General features: G+C 41.0%; 1 protein-coding gene across 8 annotated transcripts in view; it reads left to right on the top strand.

Moving 5' to 3' along the window:
• Trpm1 (transient receptor potential cation channel subfamily M member 1) overlaps positions 1–20121 on the top strand; it is a 131389-nt gene that overhangs the window by 46971 nt on the left and 64297 nt on the right. For all 8 annotated transcript variants that reach the window (XM_021722837.3, XM_078051302.1, XM_078051300.1 and 5 more), the window contains exons 2-6: positions 7230–7309; positions 13641–13836; positions 15127–15340; positions 16380–16504; positions 17446–17617. In XM_021722837.3, coding sequence (XP_021578512.1) covers positions 7230–7309; positions 13641–13836; positions 15127–15340; positions 16380–16504; positions 17446–17617 — 787 coding nt within the window. The remainder of the gene's footprint in view (positions 1–7229; positions 7310–13640; positions 13837–15126; positions 15341–16379; positions 16505–17445; positions 17618–20121) is intronic.

The following is a 20121-nucleotide window of genomic DNA, read 5'->3' as shown; positions in this document are numbered from 1 at the left end:
TTAGTGATGCCACAAATATACCCAGAGTGTGACTGTAAAGCTGGACATCAGAGCTTGTTGCAGATGGGGAGATCCTGGATTCAGGAGCATCCTCATATTGACAGAGAGACTCTTGGCACAGTTTATTTCTCCTCCCTTTTAAAACAAGCTATGTTTTTCTTAGAAAATTCAGAATATAAAATGGACAATGGAGAAATAAGAAAAATTCTGCATCCCCTATCAAAACCACAAGATGAATAAGTTAATGAATTTCCTTCCTTTCTTTTCCTCTTGTTCTGTATTCTCTTTAAAAAGAACAATGTCTTCATAAGAACACTATTGACAATAACTAAAAAGAGCAAACAACTTAATCAATTGATGAATCCTTGCAATTGATTATTACTGAGGCATAGAAGAGAATGAAGTTCTGACATGCGCTGCAACATGGATGGAGCTTGGAAACATTATGCTCAGTGAAAGAAAAGCCAGGCATGAAAGGCCACATATTGAATGATTCCGTTCATATAAAATATTCAGAAGAGGCAAATCCTTAGGGACAGAAAGATTAGAGATTGCCAGGGGCTGGGTGCAGTGAGGGAGGAATAGGAAGTGATTGCTAATGGGGACAGGAGGTTTTTTTTTTTTTAGAGGTCAGAAAAATGCTCTGGATTTAATAGTGGTGATCTTTTTTTAAATATATATTTTTAATTTGTTCTAATTAGTTATACATGACAGTAGAATGCATTTTGACACATTATACATAGATTGAGTCTCACTCCAGTCTACAGCCTATAAATATGGGCCACCTTGTAAAACACTCATCAAGGTGAGGAGCTGCTTTGCCATATGGTACAGAGAGGCTGAATTTGACCTGAGTGTGTCCCTAAGGGGAAGAGCAGGGAGTCTCAGCCAACACACCAGAAATGGCCTGCTGGACCTAGGCCATGACCTCCAAGGGCAGTGGTGGTAAGTAGGCGGGAGGGTGGAGCAGGAAGGAATGATTGTGGGTTTTCATCCTTGTGCCCATAAGGAAGGGTGGTTTGTGCCAGTGCTTTGGCTGGGGAGTTTGTTTAATTCTCTGCAGTGGAGAGTTTCCAGGCATGCAGGTGCTGCCTCAGGTGGGGCCCACAGGTATCCCTAGGAACCAGGCCAGGGCAGATCCCAGAGAGTCATCAGTGCAGAGATGGGGACCCACAGCACCTGCAGCTGTGGAAGAATACCAGCCACTGTTCCTACATGGAGAGGGCTCTGAAGAAAAGCCAGATATCATGGTCTCTCTCTTGGTTAATAATGACAGCTAATTGTATTTATATACAAGGGACAAACCAAGCTCATGTGTGGGCCATATGCAGCAGTGGGTGAGAGTTTGAGTCATCTACTTTAAATATACACATGAAACAAGTGGTTTCTTCTGGCTAAACTGGTCCACAAATCAGTCATTTCACTGTGGGGTTTGCTGTTAATTTTGGCTCAAGAAACAGCGCCATTGAGTAAACAGACTCATCTAGCAAAAAAACAAAAAACTAGCTTTTATGTTTGGAAGCCACTTCCCATGGTCCTATCTTCCCAGACCAAAGGTACATACACCCTGTCTTTACAGCAGACCCCCAAGCCTCACTCTTGTCCCTGCTCTAGCCTACTTTAGAGTGTGCTCCACTGCCTCCTGTTCTCACCTCATGTGGTGTAAACACATTCTAGATGGTCAGATTGTTAAGTCTCCCCCATATCCCCTCATGCCCCCTAGCTTCCCACCACCACCCATTTCCCAGTTCCCTTCACAGAAAACTTTCTCACAGAGTGACATTTGAAGTCCACACTTCCTCAACCCTTTCATTATAAATCTACACAAATTCAGAGAATGATGGCAACATGTACCTGGACCACCATCCATATTATACAAAAGATAACTTGGACATGTTGTAGCACATCTCCAACTCCCCCCACCTCAAGGTTCATCACAGACAGGTGGTACCCAGCAAAAGGGTCATTTAGTGATAACTAAGATTCCCACTTAATTCGAGTATCTCCCAAATACTACATGAATGGTATCCCAGATGAGGCTTAAAACACTCAAAAGCATTTCCGTTTCAGAAATGAGAAATAGCTCAGAGGACTTAAGAGTTGTGCTGGTGGTGCTCCTGTTTTGTCCCTAGTGTGACCTCCACTGTGCCTTCATTCAGGCAGACAGACATCACAGCTGGGATGAACATCCTCAAGGGCAGATTTTAATCCCCAATACAAAGCATTCCCATCATTTCTCACTAAGGCTTTCAAAATGACCATTCTTGGTGAATAAGAATATTTCACAGGATGGGGCATATCTCTCCTCAGGTAGAGGGATCCAAAGGGGCTTGTACATGAATCACGGGAGACCCTGCCCTCCTTCCTTTCACAAGGACATGTTTTGCAAGAATGAGATGGGTGATGCTTACAAAGTCCAACTTGCAGTGGGACAGTCACTCTAGAATTTGTGTGACTAATTTCTAAGCAGTTGGGAAGCATCGGTTCAACAATTTTGTGGCTGTTGGTTACAACCATGGCATTTATTCAGCACTGGAGTGTGACAAGAAGGGAAGAAGGAATGTTTGACAAAGGGGGCCCTCCACCCATTGCCTTTCACCTACCTTAGCCTCTGAGCAGCATTCAGGAGCTGAGCTCCTCCCCAGGTGAGCAAAGACTCATTGAGCACCCCAGGTCGGCTCCCTTCTGTTGTGTGTTCCCTGCTTGGCAGGTGTGAGCTCTAGGGATAAGGCTGCTGTACACAGCATAAGGGCTGAGAAGCATGGCAGTGGTCCATCAGATGATTCATTCATTCAATCATTAAAAGGCATCTAGTGGCTGGGGTTGTGACTCTGTTAGTAGAGTGCTTGCCTAGAATGTACAAGGCTCTGGGGTCCATCCCCAGCACTGCCAGAAAAGAGAGAGAAAGAGAGAGAGAGAGAGAGAGAGAGAGAGAGAGAGAGAGAAGGCATGGAGTATGGACTGTTCATCAGGAACTCCTGGAGGCACGGTAATATGGCAGATCACTGAGAAGAGAAGAGGTGTGTGAAGGACAAGGAAGCAGGAAGCTGGGGTGAGATGAAGAGTCAAGGGAGCCTGACTGAAGAGAAGACATTTTGAACACAAGCTGGAACAAGGGGAGGGCATGGTTTGTATGTCTTGCTTCCGGAAAAAGAGTCTGCAGGCAAAGAATGGCCCCCATCCCTCTTTTTATCCTCAGAAAGTTCTATGACATTTCTAGAGACTCAGTAGTAACATGTCCTGTTGAACTGAAGATATTCTCCTCAACCAAAGTTTCAAAGAAAACAAAGGTTAATATTAAAGCAAAACACTTCACTCCTCAGGGAGAATATGTTAGTAACATTCTAGAACTTCTGTGGGAGGAGGGAGAGGATTTTCAGTGAAGCAGAAGGACTCTAGATGCCAGCTGCACTTGCCCAGAGCCACCAGCAATGGCTGGCACTCTGCATCCAGAGAAGCCCTCCTTTTCAGAGTTTGGAAGGCAAAATGTAAGGCCAATGCCCTGCTGAGAAGTCACAGATATACTGCACAGGCAAGATAAGGAGGAGACAGGGACACACTTCCGATGACGGAGGTATTTAAATGTCAGCCGTGACAGAACAGACTCAGTAATAAGAGCCAGGGGCACAATACTGCTCCGGGAGCTTCTTCCTTAATTTGGTGGCACAAACCCTGGAGGACAAGAGGCATGTGCTCCTTTTGATCATATGGAACCCGAACCTCAGGGGCAAGACTCAGGTTTTCTAAAATACCCGTGTTGACAAGGGTTTCCTTGGCCATGCCTCTTGCCTGTACCTTATCCTAGGGTGACTGAAAAGGACGGAAAGGAAAGAGTCCATAGGGCGGGAACAGAGGGCAGGGCTAAGAAGGAGGGCCCCAGAGTGGGAGCTGGGAGGGGGAGATTGAGTGGCAGAAGAGGAGAGGCACCATAGGGAACCGGGCCGGGAGGGGACAGGGCCGGTGGGCGGGGCGGGCAGGGGCGGAGCTGGCAGTGCTCCTGTCCTTTGAGCCTCTGCTGTGCTGCCTTAGTCTTTTCTTCTTTCACTGGCTTCACATCTTTTAAGGGCACAGGCCGGTTATTTTGCAGACTGTCTCTCAGTTTGGGTGGTCTGACGTGTCCTGATCAGATTTAGGTTTTTCATTTGTATTCTTCTCAGTACATTTACTCAGGAGCCTCGTGGACTTTGTTCCATTACTGTGATTCGCGTTGTGTGTTAGGTGCTGTTCACTGTATTTCTTTACTATCAAGTTACTAACTCCTTCTTTGTAATTCAGTCGCACTGAGAGCAAACTTATGACCCTTGACTTTCTGAGTCTCACTTATTTAGCATAATGCTCTCCTCCAGTTCCATCCATTTTCCTGCAAATGACATGATTTCATTCTTTTCCATAGCTAAATAAAACTCCATCATGTATGATATGTCATGATCATTGTACTGTCATGTGTATCTAATTAAAACAAATTTTTAAAAAAATTAAAAAAGAAACCAAACTACTTGAGTTCATGTAAAAATTAAAAGCAAAATGCAGCCTGATGTAATTGAGTTTTTGGATTAATTAAAAATATTGGAGAATTTAAAAAATAAAATAAAATAAAACTCCATGTGTATATATACCACATTTTCTTTATCTATCCTCTGTTGACAGACACCTAGGCTATTTCCATAATTCAGCTAGTATGAACTACACTGCTATAGACATGGGACATGGGTGTGCATGTATCACTCTAGTGTGCTGACTTCACAGAGATATCCTCTGTCTCCGTGGCAGAGTAACCTATTCAAGAGAGTTTGATATTTGTTTAGAATTCTTATTGTCTTTCGTTGGCATATAGTCCAAATAATATGACCCCTGTGTTTTTATAAACAAACACAATTATGCTCTCCTAGCTTCTCTGGGAAGTGAGGCATGAAATGCAAAAGGGGAACGCATATTTCCTTTCAGTCAGAGAATGCTCTGCTTTGCTATTTGAGCTGAGCTGCTCTTACATTCCACATGAGAAGACTAGGCCGAGGACTTCTCAGCATTTTATCCTTTGAGTGGATGCTTTCCTCTCTTTAGCACAAATGTTTAGCACCAATGACATAGTGTTCAAGCAGTCATTATTTGGAGGGAAACAGCGACAGTGTTGCTTTTGAAGGTCCCTGAACAAAGTTTTATATTATAATCATTCCAGTTATTCAAAAAGAAGCCAATTGATCAGCTGTTTCTGAGATCTCCCAGAAAGGCTCTCCAGGGAGGGACCTGAAGGTTCTACCTGTAGGGCTAGAAATGGCTCTTGTGAAGCAGCAGTTGGGGTTATCAAGTCCTTGACCTAGATCTGGTCAGGGGGCCTCTGTGACATTGGGTTGTCACTGTTAGGCAACCTCCGAAGAGACAAGGGAATCCCCAGATCAGCAGCATTGCCCTGTGGGTGGGACAGCAGGAAGGCAGCACTGAGGCCAATTCCACTAAACACCTCATGTCATACCCTCGTCTCAGATCATACTGTGATTCTGCCCAGGGAGACCGTCGGCAAATTACCAAGGACATCAGACTGTGCTGGCCATACATTTTCTAAGCTCTGACTCAGGATTTGTATGCTAACCATCTCCATTTCCAAGCATCTGCCAAACAGTCCACTACTGCCCCCAGAGACACGCACACAGACACAAATACCAGACATACGCATACCACACACATCATACACAAACCACATAATACATGTACACATACCACATACATAACACATACCACACACTCACACACACCACACAAACACACACATACCCCATAGATGCACGACACACATATACCTACCACACACATAAATACCCACTCACATAAACACTCATCACACACCAGCATACACACATTCATTCACCAAGCATACATCATACACACACATACATAGACTCAAATACATCATACAACACACATGCCACAAACACACAAAAACCACAAATGCACTCTGAGCCTGCCTCCCACCCTGCTCTGCCAGGGACTTCTGGGTTCCTACACCCCTGCCTGCTGGTACACCCTACCCTCCCTGGGAAGGCTCTTCCCCCTCTCTCTACCTACTGACTCCCACAGTCCTGGGAGACTGTTGGAATAACTTTCAGTTTACAGCTAGCAGCTAGCAGCTATGAGCAGCTCAGAGTGCTTGAAAAATCTACACTACAGGCCTGATAGGAACGCCTGAAGGATGGGATGCTCTGCTGTAGCAAGCCGTTAGTGAAACCTCAGCCTTAGCACTGGTGGTTAGCATTGCCAAGCTGCCGGACCAGGAAACTGATAGCCTGGAGCTTCAGGCATGAAACTCCTTACTTAGAAAACCCTCTCACCTAGGGACAAAGACCTTTCCTGATGATAGCAATATTTAGAGCATCCTCATAGTATGGTTACATTAGGCAGAAGATGATTGGCTTATGGATACTACCTTGCTTATATATGATTGATGGGCACGCCCCACTAGAACCCTATAACAATTGTATGCTTTCCAAAAATAAACTGAGCTACTGGACTACGACTTGAGGATTGTCTCCTGCCAGTTCTCTCACCAGCTTCCAGAGTCTGTGTGTTGATTCCGCGTCTCTACCCGTGCGCGAGCACACACACACACACACACACACACACACACACACATACACACACACACACACACACATACACCCTCCCCCCACCCTCCCCCACGACTGAGGTAGCTGAGCAACTAATTGACCACACCAGTGACAGGAACGTATGCAGGAGACAAGAATAACAGAGCCTTTTGATATGATCACTTCCCTCCTTTGAACCTCCATGTGAGGGTGCTCCATATGACTGAGGATAAGAAGACACACACAACAAAGCCAGCAGGGGCCGCTGTGGCATCCGGCATGGGTGCGGCCACTGCTCTAGGACCCAGCCACAGCTCTGCTGTCCCTTTAGCTTGGTGTCTCCTCCACCCTACATTTGCCATTTCCAGATGGTGAACAACACTTGCCTTGTAGTTCATGTCCTCAGAAGTCCCCACGACACCTTGCACAAAAAATATCTTCAACAGATATGGGTGCTTAGGTTCAGCAAATGGGAACCATAAATAAACGTTCCAAGCCTTATTACTAGCAAGGCTTAAGTTCACCTTGATTGGAGGTGACTATTTAGACTTATGCCTGTTAGTGTCATATTAGTTTTATAAAAGTAAAATAATGAACTCTGTCGATGGTTTGTGGATATATCAGTCTAATTTTTATTTCTTTCTCTTTCAGGGCCAGAAAGCTTGGATTGAGAAAACATTTTGCAAAAGGGAGTGTATTTTTGTAATTCCCAACACCAAAGACCCAAACAGGTAAGTTGGGATACATAGTTAAGACATTATTCAGACCTGGGAATATCAACTGTTCTCCTAGTATTTGGGGGAAGGGAGGAGATGAATCAAATAGGGTGACCAGAATCTAGTCCCTAAATGAGTCACTAACAAGGCAGTCACTGAGCTAATAAGTTCCTTTGTTAAGATATAAATAGCCTTAGAAAAAAGTGTCTATCACTTTCTCTAATATGAACTCTCAAAACCAGATGGTCCTACGGTGTTCCTCTTACCCTTAATGAGAACAAAATCTTGAGAATTTTGGACAGATGTCCAGGGTATCTTCTGGGCTTCCTTAATAATTTCATAATTTAGATGAAAAGGAATTCCCATCACAGGACAATCTGGGTGGTTAAGGTAATTAGATATAATTTTCTTAAAGGGCTTAACTTGTACACAAATGTCAAACAATTTCATTCACATATATGAAACTGCATCTGTTATTAGCTGAAGATAAGGCCTTCTGAAGTCATGCAAGAAATCAGAGATGGATTTAACTAAAACATTTCATTTCTGAGGGAAAAAAAACTTGTAAGGCTGAGTTTAGGGATGGGAGAATTGATTTATCCATATATTAACCATGAAATCCATCTACCTCACTGATTTCGAAGTGCACAGACTCTTAGAGATCACCTGGATCAAATTTTACACATGCAATCACAGTTTCCCCAAGAAGTCCGCAAGCTCCCCTGCCCCACATACTACCCTGCACATTCTTCTTCCTGCTTGAACCCCAGTGATTGTCCCTCAAGATAGAAATGCCATGATGGGACAATGCCAGTGATCACACAAGTCTTTTCTTTATTGTCCCTCTTTATTTTGTGGCACCTAAGCTCTCCTCTATAGTAACTATCCATGCTAGCCCCTGTTAGCACCTGCCAACATGACAGCCTGCCACACAGCCAAGTGGTCAGGCAGCAGAAGAGGCAGAAGAGCTTCAGGGCTCACACACAGATTTCCTCTGTGAGCTCTATGCATTCTCTAGCATGGACTCCTAAAAGCTAGAATTTAAACAAACAAAAACTATTTAAAGCCCCTGTGAATAGTCTCAAAGGTAAACAACAAAGGGGGGAAAAATCTTATTCAAGGAAATCTACTGAAGTTTGGTAGGAGAAATCTGTGGAATTTAAACAGTTTCCCCACTCCCAACTCAGCAAGGTGGAGACTCCACTCTGTTATAGCCTAGAACACAGGACTCCCTCTACCCTCAGCTCCCAATCAAAACTCCTTTGTCCAGAGAGGAGCAGGACTCTGGCATTTCTCACCCAGTCCTCTGCTACCTATTGTTGAGGCTAAGTCCAGAGTGAGAACAGTTGAGAGGTGAGAGCTCCCTTCCATCCAAATCCCATGTACATGAGCAGCAGCCAGAGAAAATAGGAGTAATTATACTGATTTTGGAGAAAATAGACATTAAGGCAAAAAGTGTTGCTAGAGATAAAGAGGATTTTTTTGGGGGGGGTACCAGTGATTGAACCCCTTTAACCACTGAGCCACATCTCCATCCCTTCTTAAATGTTTTATTTAGAGATAGGATCTGGCTAAGTTGCTTAGGACCTCACTAAGTTTCTGAGGCTGGCTTTGAACTTGTGATCCTCCTGTTTCAGCCTCCTGAGCTGCTGAGTTTATGGGCATGCACTAAGAAGAATATTTTTAAATGAAAAAGGGGTCAACCCACTAGGAAGTTATATACAATTGTAGACATATATGTGCCAAAATAACAACATTCCAAAATACATGAAACAAAACAACAGCATACCAAGATCCGTGAAGCAAAATTGACAGCAATAATGATAGATGTAAGCAATTCAACAATAATAGAGACTTCAAAAATCCCTTTTTCAATAACATAACCCTTGGAAGATCAACAAAGGAATAAAAGACTTCAGCAACACTATAAAGCAATTAGACTTAACAAACATCTATAGAACATGCCACCCAAGAACAGAATCCACATTCTTCTCAAGTGCATGTGGGAAGATGCTCTGAGCTATATTCCAAAATAGACCATATGTTAGTTCATAAAACAAGTCTTGATAAATTTAAAAGGGTAGAAATAATACGAAATATGTTCTCCAACCATAATGAAATTGGAAAGAAGAAACCAATAAGAATGAAAAAGTTGGGGAACTCATAAATATGTGCATATTAAAGCCACATACTCTTAAATAACCAATTGGCTCAAAGAAGAAATCAAAAGTGAAATAATGAAAATGTCACAACATGCCAAAACCTAAGGAATGCAGCTAGAACAGTGCTGAGAGAAAAAAAATTGTACTTGTAAATACCTACAGTAAGGAAGAAGAAAGTTTTTAAATAAATAACCTAACTTTTTACCATAAGAGACTGGGAAAATAAAACCAACTAAGACTAAAGCAAGAAAACAAAAAAAAATCATGCTTAAAGTGGACTTCACTAAAAAGAGAGAATAGAACAGATAGTGCCACAGCCCAGCTGGCTGGGCAAAATAGCCGGGGGGTGGGGGGGGTGACAAGCAACTTGTGTACACTGATACAGCAGGAGTGGGAGCCGTTTATTGTAGGACAAGAGGGGTATATATACATTACACACAGCTTATCTTAATTAACATAAACTAGATACAGCAGTTAACCAATAAGGAATCTCCACACTTAATGGCTCTCTGGCGTTACTTCACAAACCACTCCCTCTGGCAAAATGCCAGGCGCCATCTTGACTTGTTTACAGACTCTAACAGGATAGTCTATTCTATTCTGTTCTATTCTATTCTCTGCCCTCCATACTGGAGAAAAGAGAGTTTTTGATAGAGAAAATCGATGCCATCCAAAACTGTTCTTGGAAAGGATCAACTAAACTGACAAACCTTTAGCTAGATTGATGACAAGAAGGAAGACCGAAGTGACTTGAATAAGAAGTGAAAGGTGAGACATCACTACCAATTTTATATAAACAAAAATGTGTACAAGGAATATTATGATTTGTACACCAATGAATTGGATAATTTTCATGAAATGCACAAATTCCTAAAAAGACCAAAACTAACACAAGAAGAAATACACAATCTGATTAGACTTATAATAGATAGAGATAGAAGATTAGTAATAAACAACAACAACCAAAACCAAAACTCCTTGCTGGTATTTGACTAGTAATCAATAAAGCACAGGTTCTGGTGACTTCTCTGCTGAATTTTAAAAACCATTGTAGGAAGAGTTAAGATCAATTCTTCACAAACTCTTTCAGAAATAAAAGAGAAGGGTATATTTTCCAACAAGTTCCATGAGGCCAATACTATACTGATACAAAAAGTGCAAAACATTATTTAACGAAATTAATAGAGACTTAACTAATTGTGGAAACAAAAAATGTTAACAGATTGGAAGATGTATCATTGTTAAAGTGGCAATGCTGTCCAAATGATACACAGATTTAACTCAATTCCTGTTAGAATCTCAATTAATTTCTTTGTAGAAACTAACAATCCAAGTGTAAAGTTCACACATAATTGTAAAGAACCCAGAATAGTGGAAACAACTTTTATATATAAATATATATTTATTATATATATTTATATATAATAAATAAAAATACATATAGTCATAAAAATATAATATATAAACTTTGATATATATGAATATATCATATATATATATAACTTTGATATATATCAAGTATATATATATATGTATATATATCACATGTGTGTGCACACTTACGTAAGGGATTTATATCCAGGAAATACAAAGAATTCTTACAATTCAATAATAAAATAGGTAAATAACCCAAATTTTTCAAGTGGAACTTGAAAATGTTCAAGTGGAATGTTCAAGTTGAATGGCAAAGACTCTGAATAGACATTTCTCTAAGGAAGATATTCAGATAACCAAAAAAGATATGAGATACTTAACATCATTATTCATGAGGGAAATGCAAATCAAAACAACAATGAAATCCTACTGCACACCTGGTAAGATGGCTAGAATAAAAATGTCAAATAATCAACAGTTCCAGAGAGGGTATGAAGAAATCAGAAGCCTCATACACTACTAGTTAAGATACACAGTGGTACAGTCCTTTTAACCTGCGTGGTGGCTCTTCAAATGATTAAACATAATGTAACCATATGATCCAGTATTTCCACTCCCAGTAGAAGAAAAAGTATGTGTTCCCACAAAAACCTGTATATAAATGTTCATAGTAGCATTATTCATGGTAGCCAAAAAGTTAAAACAACTCAGATGTCCCTCAAAGTACGATTAAAAAGTTTATCCATCTATATTGGAATATTATTCAACCACAAATGGGAATAAGTACTGACATGTGCTTCAACATGAATGAATCTTGAAAGCATGCTAAATGAAAGAAGCCCTCTCTCCACAAAAACTTCATCTTATATGACTCTACTTATATGAAATATGTAGAAATCTGCAGAGGTAGATGTATGTAATGTACAAAGACCAAAAGTAGATTTGTGGTTAATGATGTCTGTGGGAGGGAAGTTGACATGTAGTTGTGGATAAAAAGTAGATAGATGTTCAAGTGGAATGGAGATTTTCAAAATGTACAAGCTGAAAATGTTCTAAAATTGTGGTGGTGATTGCACATATCTGTCAATACTAAAATCCATTAAATCATACTCTTTAAATGAGCAAATTGTGTGGTATATGAATTATATATCAATAAAGCTTTATTTTGCTGGGAGTGGTGATACAAGCCTGTAATCCTTGCAATTCAGGAGGCTGACACAGGATGATTGCAAGTTCAAGGTTAACCTGGGCAACTTAATGAGGCTCTGTTTCAAAAAATAAGAGATAGTGCCTCAGTGGTAGAGTGCACCTGGGTTCAATCGCCAGTCCCCCATGCACACACACAGTTTACAAGGAAGGGAAGGTTGGGAAGGGGTGGGGAGGAAAGGAGGAAAGGTGAGGGGGAGGGAGAAAGGGAAGAAAGGAGAAAGGTGAGGGAAAGGAGGAAAGAGAGACAGGGAGGGAAGGAAAAAGGGAAGAATAGAAAGAATAGACATTTCCCTAAGGAAACCTGGAATGGTGGCTCATGCCACTAATGAATTATCCAGAAGGACAGGGAGAAAATTCCAAGGCTGCCAGCATGAGTACAGAGAGCACGTGCACATTGCTCACACATATCGTCCAATAAAGACATCCTCTCTTGTCCCAAGCCCACGTCTCCCCAGATCTCCCAGTCCCTGGCTCCCCCACCCACTTGCTGGTGTGCATGACTGCCCTCAGGAAGTTCCTCATCCCAGAAGCAGACCTCCCCTCCCTTCTTTCCCATGTCACTTACCCCTGGGTCCCATCTGCAGCAAGACATCACTCCAGGCTACTGCTTGGAATTCTGCTGTTCTTCCAAGCAGACATTTCAAGTTTCGGTGGATCTAGTTCACATAAATATGTGGCAGCTGAAAGTGACTGAGTGACAAAGGAAACCCTAAGCTAGGCTGCTAGGAAAGGAAGCTACACAAGAATAAGGATCTTGGACGGAGAAAGCCAGAAGAGAGAACACCATGAGAGCACACAAGGCTGGCTGAGTCATGGAGAGATGCTATAGAATGAGATCCCTGAAGCCAGGGTAGGTTATTGCCCAATGGCACAGCTGCTCAGGGCAGGAAAAGACATTCTGGTACTTATTGGAATACTTCCAATATTACCAGGTAGAGAAATGTTTTACTAAGTTCTGGAAGGTCAATCCTATGTTCAGAAGGCATGATTGCATTACATCACAGAATATTCATTAATGTCCAGCATGTTTAGCGCATATGAATGTCATCAAGACATCAAAAATATTTAAAGGGCTGGGGATGTGGCTCAAGCGGTAGCGTGCTCGCCTGGCATGCGTGCGGCCCATGTTCGATCCTCAGCACCACAAAGATGTTATATCTGCCAAAAACTAAAAAATAAATACTTAAAAAAATTCCCCCCCCTCTCTCAAAAAATATTTAAAATATGTCCAGCAAGGAAGGGTAGTCATCCAATATAAATAGAATAGTATATGAATAGATAAGCATGGATTATCTATCTGAATAAGTACCTCTGATTGGGCCCAACTCACCTATTTTCAGGTTAATTTACTTTTGCTAATAGAAGGGAAAGGAGAAAAATGTTTTTTGAAAGACTGCTTTACCCAGCGTGGTGACACACTCCTGTAATCCCAGTGACTTGGGAGGATAACAAGTTGAAGACCATCCCTGGGCCACTGAGCAAGACCTGTCTCAAAATAAAAAATAGAGTGCTCCGGGGTTAATCACCGGTACTGGAAAAAAAAAAAAAAGCCAGAAATGCTAACAAGTAAAAGACCTTTCTTTGCTTTTTTTTTTTTCCAGGTGTTGCTGTGGTCAACTAATCAACCAGCATATCCCCCCTCTGCCTAGTGCAACACCCAGCAAAAATGAAGAGGAGAACAAACAGGCGGAGACTCAGCCAGAAAAATGGTCTGTCAGCAAACACACCCAGAGCTACCCAACAGATTCCTATGGGATTCTTGAATTTCAGGGTGGTGGATACTTCAATAAAGCCATGGTAAGAGGGAGCATTCGGACATGATGCCATGGGAACCACAGCTTTCATCAGGGGCCTGTCCCCCAACTCCCAGCTACAGATACCTTCATGGGTTGTGTGGTCCAGTTCCTCCTAGATATTTCACTACAAAGCCAAGGAATATATCTGTGCCCATGGATTTTTAGCAGTAAGACTTGGAGACTGGACATCATTGTACAAAACATGCAGTTTCTCAAAGATTCCAGGCGTGTGTTCTTTCAGTCAATTTGGAATAATACTCCATGTGCCCAGTCAGACCATTTTTGAAATTTCATTTTATTTCACTAGTCTGAAATCATCACTCAAATAAAATTCAGATGTATTCCAAATACCACAATACAGGGTCTTCTGGAATAGGGACACTCTACATATTAGCAAGACATGAAGAAGCAGCTTATAAAGACTAAGGTCTCTGATAATTAACTCCTTCACCTTGAGGAGGTGGTTATATTCAGATGTAGGACCACGGTCTCCTTTCCCTCTCATTCAATAATATCCTTGTCCAACTTCTTGGATCATTGTTCTAGCTAAGCTAGCTTTGGAATTAATTCTTCCAAGGTTATTGTTGCCAGATAAAATAAAGGATACTCAGTTTAAATTTCAGAAAAGCAACATATTATTTTTTAATACAAGTATGTCCTAAATATTGCATGCTGTATTGCATTTAGTAGAAATATTGTATTAAAATATTTTTCATTATTCATCTAAAGTTCAAATTTGACTGAGTGAATTAGTCTGTTCAGTTGCTATAACTAAATATTTTAGACTGGGTAATTTATAAACAACAGAAATTTATTGCTCACAGTTCTAGAAGCTAAGAAGTCCAAGATGAAGGTGTCAGCGGATTTAGTGTCTAGTAAAGTCTCACCCTCTGCTTCATAGATACTCACAAGAAAGAAGGAGTAAACAAACTCCCTTGGACCTCAGGGCATTATTCATTAGCCTTTAGGAGGTGGGTTAGTCACCTCTTGTAAGTTAATCTATTAATATTTTCATTGAGGATAAAGTTTCAATATATGCATGTTGGGGAAAGACAAATATTTGGACCACTGTATTGAGTATCCTGTATTTTTATTCATTAACCCTGACAACTCGTCCCAAAGTTGCCTTTAGTCACTCAGCTACAGACCCACACAGGGGTCTCTGGGACACAGACAGAGAGAGAGACAAGACAGACAACTCCTACTTGGACATGAGCAATAACCCTGCACCCCCTCTGACACGAGAAGCAAAACCAAGAACAGGTGCTGAGCATCACACACTCTTTTACAGTATATCCGTGTATCCTATGACACCAAGCCAGATTCCCTGCTTCATCTCATGGTGAAAGACTGGCAGCTGGAACTCCCCAAGCTCTTAATATCCGTGCATGGTGGTCTCCAGAACTTTGAGATGCAGCCCAAGCTGAAGCAGGTGTTTGGGAAAGGTCTGATCAAGGCCGCCGTGACCACAGGGGCCTGGATCTTCACAGGGGGCGTCAGCACTGGTAAGAGCAGGCCCTTCCTTCACTGTAAATGTACATACCCAGAACTCACTGTGGACCCCCAAAAGCTTCCTAGTAATAATAGTCAGAAGACAAAATATGTTGCATCTTGATGTTAATTGTGACAAAAGTGAAGTCTTTATTCCATAGATTTAAAAAAAAAATTGGTATTATTCATTTTGTTTAAACAGCAAATGTCATAATTATGTTAGCTTTCCATCACTATGCCTGAAACAATCAACTAAAAAAGAGAAAAAGTTTATTTTGGTTTACAGTTTTAGATGTTTTAGTCCACAGTTAGTTGGCTGCATTGTTTTGATCCAGTGATAGCGTATAGGTTCAATTCATGGTGGGAATACGAAAACATCAAGACCAGCAACAAAAAAGAGAAGAAGAGACTGGAGTCCTGCAATCCCCTTAAGGGCACATCCCCAGTGGCCTAAAGACTGTACACTAGGCCCCACCTCTTTAAGTTCCCACCACTTTCCAACAGCGCCAAGTCAAGGACCAAGCCTTCAACGCATGGGTCTTTGGGGGACATTCAAGATCCAAACTACACAATAGTAATAGTAACAATAGTAATATCTCTGGGTCACCTACTATGCACATTTCCTTGAACTGAGCCCTGGGTGAGCATCATCTTCAATTAGACTGTTCAAAAATCCTTTCTCCAGTTCACAGTACAGTAAACTGAGGCATAGAAAGGTTAAGAAACATGCCAGGTGGTCTGGTTCTCACCTTTAGCTGAATACAGTCAAGGACTGACAAAAAAAGACCCCAATGACATTTATCTTTAGGTTTTAGAAACATGTACAGTAAGTCACTGACCAATTTGCTTTGGTTTGTTTTTGTTTTCCCTTTTCAAGGACAGAAAGCAGGACTAGCAGTTAGTATAAGCTCTGATAAAGAGAACTATGTCTCATTCATCCCTGTTCCATAGGGAATGTAGGAGTTCATAGAGGTTGTCTCTGAAGTTCATGACGGGTGGTGTGATGTGAGGGGAACTAGAAGTGACTAAAATGTGACTCATCCCTGCTCATAGGTGTCATCAGCCATGTGGGGGATGCCTTGAAAGATCATTCCTCCAAGTCCAGAGGCCGGGTCTGTGCTATAGGAATTGCTCCATGGGGCATGGTGGAGAATAAGGAAGACCTGGTTGGAAAAGATGTAAGTGTGTTCTCTGAAGACATTGACAATTTTTAAAAACTGAAGTCTGTATTTTTCGATAATTATAGATTCACATGCAGTTGTAGGAAACAAAAAAGAAAGCTCCCATCCACCTTTTGCCCATTCCTCCAGGTTTTGCATCTTGCAAAGCAATAGCACCACATCACAGTCAGGACAGTGACATACAGTTAAGGTACAGAACATTTCCATCAACACAAGGATCCCTTCTGTTGCCCTTTAATATCTATATCTAATTCCTTCCCACCTCCACTTCCTCCTTATCTCCTGGCAACCACTAATGTACCACACATCTCTGTAATTTTATCAGTTCAAGAATATTACATAAATGGGATCGTACAGTATAAAACCTTTGGAAAAAATTTTTTTCCACTCTGCATAACATCCCTCCAGATTGTCATATGTATCAATAGTTCCTTCCTTGGCTGGGTGTGGCTCAGTTGTAGAGCTCTTGCCTGGCATGTGTGAGGCACTGGGTTCAATCCTCAGCACCACATATAAATAAATAAAATAAAAGTATTGGGTCCATCTATAACTAAAAATATCTAAAAAAATAGTTCCTTCCTTGTTATTGCTGAGTGCTAGTTTAAGGTATGGACTTATCACAGATGGTTTGGCTATTTATCTGTTGAAAGACATCTGGGTCATTGCAGTGAGTCAATTATGAATGAAGCTTCCAAATACATTTGTGTTCAGGATTTTGTGTTAATATGAATTTTCATTTTTCTGTAATAAATAGCTAGGTATACAATTGTTTTTGCTGTCTTAATAGAGCAATTGGAAAAAAAACCTTTAATAAGTAGGATATAGAAGTGAGAATGGGTTTAAGTGTAGTCATTACAAGCACGTGTATTCCATTTGTTTCCCCATTAGTCTTAATATTAAAGTTCTGCAGCTCTGATTCATGTTGTGCATTTTGTCAGGTAACAAGAGTGTACCAGACCATGTCCAACCCTCTGAGTAAGCTCTCTGTGCTCAACAACTCTCACACTCACTTCATCCTGGCTGATAATGGCACCCTGGGCAAATATGGTGCTGAGGTGAAGCTGCGGAGGCAGCTGGAAAAGCACATCTCTCTGCAGAAGATTAACACAAGTAAGTTCTAGCCAAGACCACAGTACCACCACTGGACTGACACCACGATCATGAAAACCAAGCCGAGAAGGAAATTGCCCAAGGCTATTGAAAGCTTTAACCTTGATTCTTGCTAGATCAATAGAAAATGACTTATTTAGACCTTATGTCTTAGCCACCTGCCAACATGAATTCACTGAGCTCCATGTGATGTTTTGCTTCAAGTTCACATGTTGGTGCAAGAAACAACCTTGCTGTTGTTGTCATGGTGATGGCAGCACTCATCATGTTGCCCTGTGGTTCTTTTTCCCTGTAATTACTGTCATTATTTTTTAAATGCTTTAACAGGAAAAAAGCAATTCTCACTCAAAGATCTAGTATGATTTCTTACATCAAATAATAAGTGTTAAACGTTATTAAATATCTCTATAACTCTGAGTATCTCACCCAGACTAAGATGACCAGAAGGGAAGACCTATTAGAGAGGGCTGCAGGGGCCATTTGCTTCATCATCCTTGCTGGTTCAGGTGCACATCCCGAGGAGGAATAGCCACTGCTGGGAGACATCGGAGCTCACACTAGAGATAAAAAATATGAATCCAACCAGATGAAACAATAAGAACTGGTTAGAATTAAAATAACTGGTGTACTCTTTTTGGACATGCCCCTCTTCCCAACAATCCTTACTGTCAAACAATTGCTAAAGGATCCTAAAGAATATTTTGTTTTTACCATAACTGGTGAGGTTTTTGTGCAAGGCAATCTAGGCCTGTTAAATGGTCGTTGTAGAACATAATTTAAAGGATTGTGATACTGCTTAAGTGGTTAGAATGGGGATGACCTACTACAATAACTTGTAGGTTTCTGAGCAACAGATCTTGATGGATAAATTGGTTGAACTGGTTTTTGCTCTTAATATTTTAAATTTTTCTGGACCTGAAAGTTTTCACGTTGCCCAACTTCACTTGATCATGTGACTTGTGGGCTTCCCTTTGTCATCCTTTGCCTAGGGCTTTGAGTGGGGCAGGGACAGCAAAGGGGTGCTCAGTCGTCACCTCCCACAGCATGCAGCTTCAGGAAGTCCAGCCTAAGCCAAGAAGAAACAGTTCTATTATTTTTCTAGAAAAGAAGGTGATTTGGCCACCATATTACTGAAGCTTTAAAGCCCCAATCCTAGCTTGGGTTGGAAATCTCAAGGGCAGAGTTTATGCCATCTCAATCCATTTTCCAGTATCTCTTTTTTAGGACTTGGTATAAAACAGACTTTCATTGCTTATTTGCTAAAAATGAACCTAACTGTAATTATTCCTGTACAAGACAGAAAAATATCTCAAACTATTTAAGCATCCCTGACATAGAAATGCATTGTGAAAGCAAACCACAAACTCTGACTTCACCTACTTGAAACTCTCATATCTTCTCAAAACCTGTGCTAGAAGATTTTATGTGAAGCTCTTGAGAACTGTGGCACCAAGGATACTTTTCTTAGTTGTTGTTTGCTAATGTTAATCAATTAATTCCCATCATTAACAGACATCTGGTGAAATAGTCTCAGAGTACAGCCAGCCCTGCATATCCCTGGGCCCTGCCTCCAGGGATTTGAACAACTGCAGATGGGAAATATTCAGGAGTAAAAACTGCATCTTTACTGCACATGTACAGCCTTTTTTCTCCCCTTATCATTATTCCCTAACCATTACAGGATAATAATTATTTACATAGTATTTGCATTGTATTAGGTATTGTAAGTCAACTAACAATGATTTAAAGTGTATGGGAGATTTGTGTAGTTTTGATACGATAGTACAACATCTTATACAAAGGACTTGAGTAGCCTCAGATTTTGGTATTCACAAGGAGCAAGTCCAGGAACCACTGAGGGACAACTGTATAATCAGTCCTGGTCAGTTCTTTGAACATTGTGGAGAAGGCATATTTGTCACTATCCACTCACTCAGAATTCCAGCTTCCTAGAATCCCCTGTCACTTCCTGCTTCCTAGAGCCCATTCTGCTGGTTTTACAAGTTATTAGCATGCAACTATTGTGTTCTTAGAGAACCGTATTATCTGATTTTTTTTTAAGGGAGAAGGAATACTCAGGGAATAATCCTTTAATCGATGGGCTAATTGTAGTCAGTGGGTTTGTTTCTAAGATCATTTATGGGATGATTATCCCTAATCTGAAATTCTCTGGACCTGAATTGTTTCAGATTTCAGAGTTTTCAGATTTGGGAATACTTGCAGAGACTAGGTGAGCATACCTCATCCAAAATTCCAAAATCTGAAAGTTGAAACATTCTCCTTATGGGCTTTCAGATTTTCAGATTAGGGTTGCTCAGCCTGGACTACCTTATTGTAGGCACTGAAGGCAGAAAAAATAACAGCAACCTACCATATTTACATGCTACTTAAAGTTTGCAATATACTTTGATAGCCAAAGATTTTCTTCCATTTTAGATCTCTTGCTCCTTCAAGAGAGAAGGGGGTCTTAGTAATTATTCACCTTTTACAAATGGTCATCTAAG

This window comes from Ictidomys tridecemlineatus, chromosome 5, assembly GCF_052094955.1.
Source record: "Ictidomys tridecemlineatus isolate mIctTri1 chromosome 5, mIctTri1.hap1, whole genome shotgun sequence".
NCBI classification, from domain to species: Eukaryota; Metazoa; Chordata; class Mammalia; order Rodentia; family Sciuridae; genus Ictidomys; species Ictidomys tridecemlineatus.
Note: the sequence above shows the minus strand (reverse complement) of the source record. Positions and strands in the feature narration are given on the sequence as shown.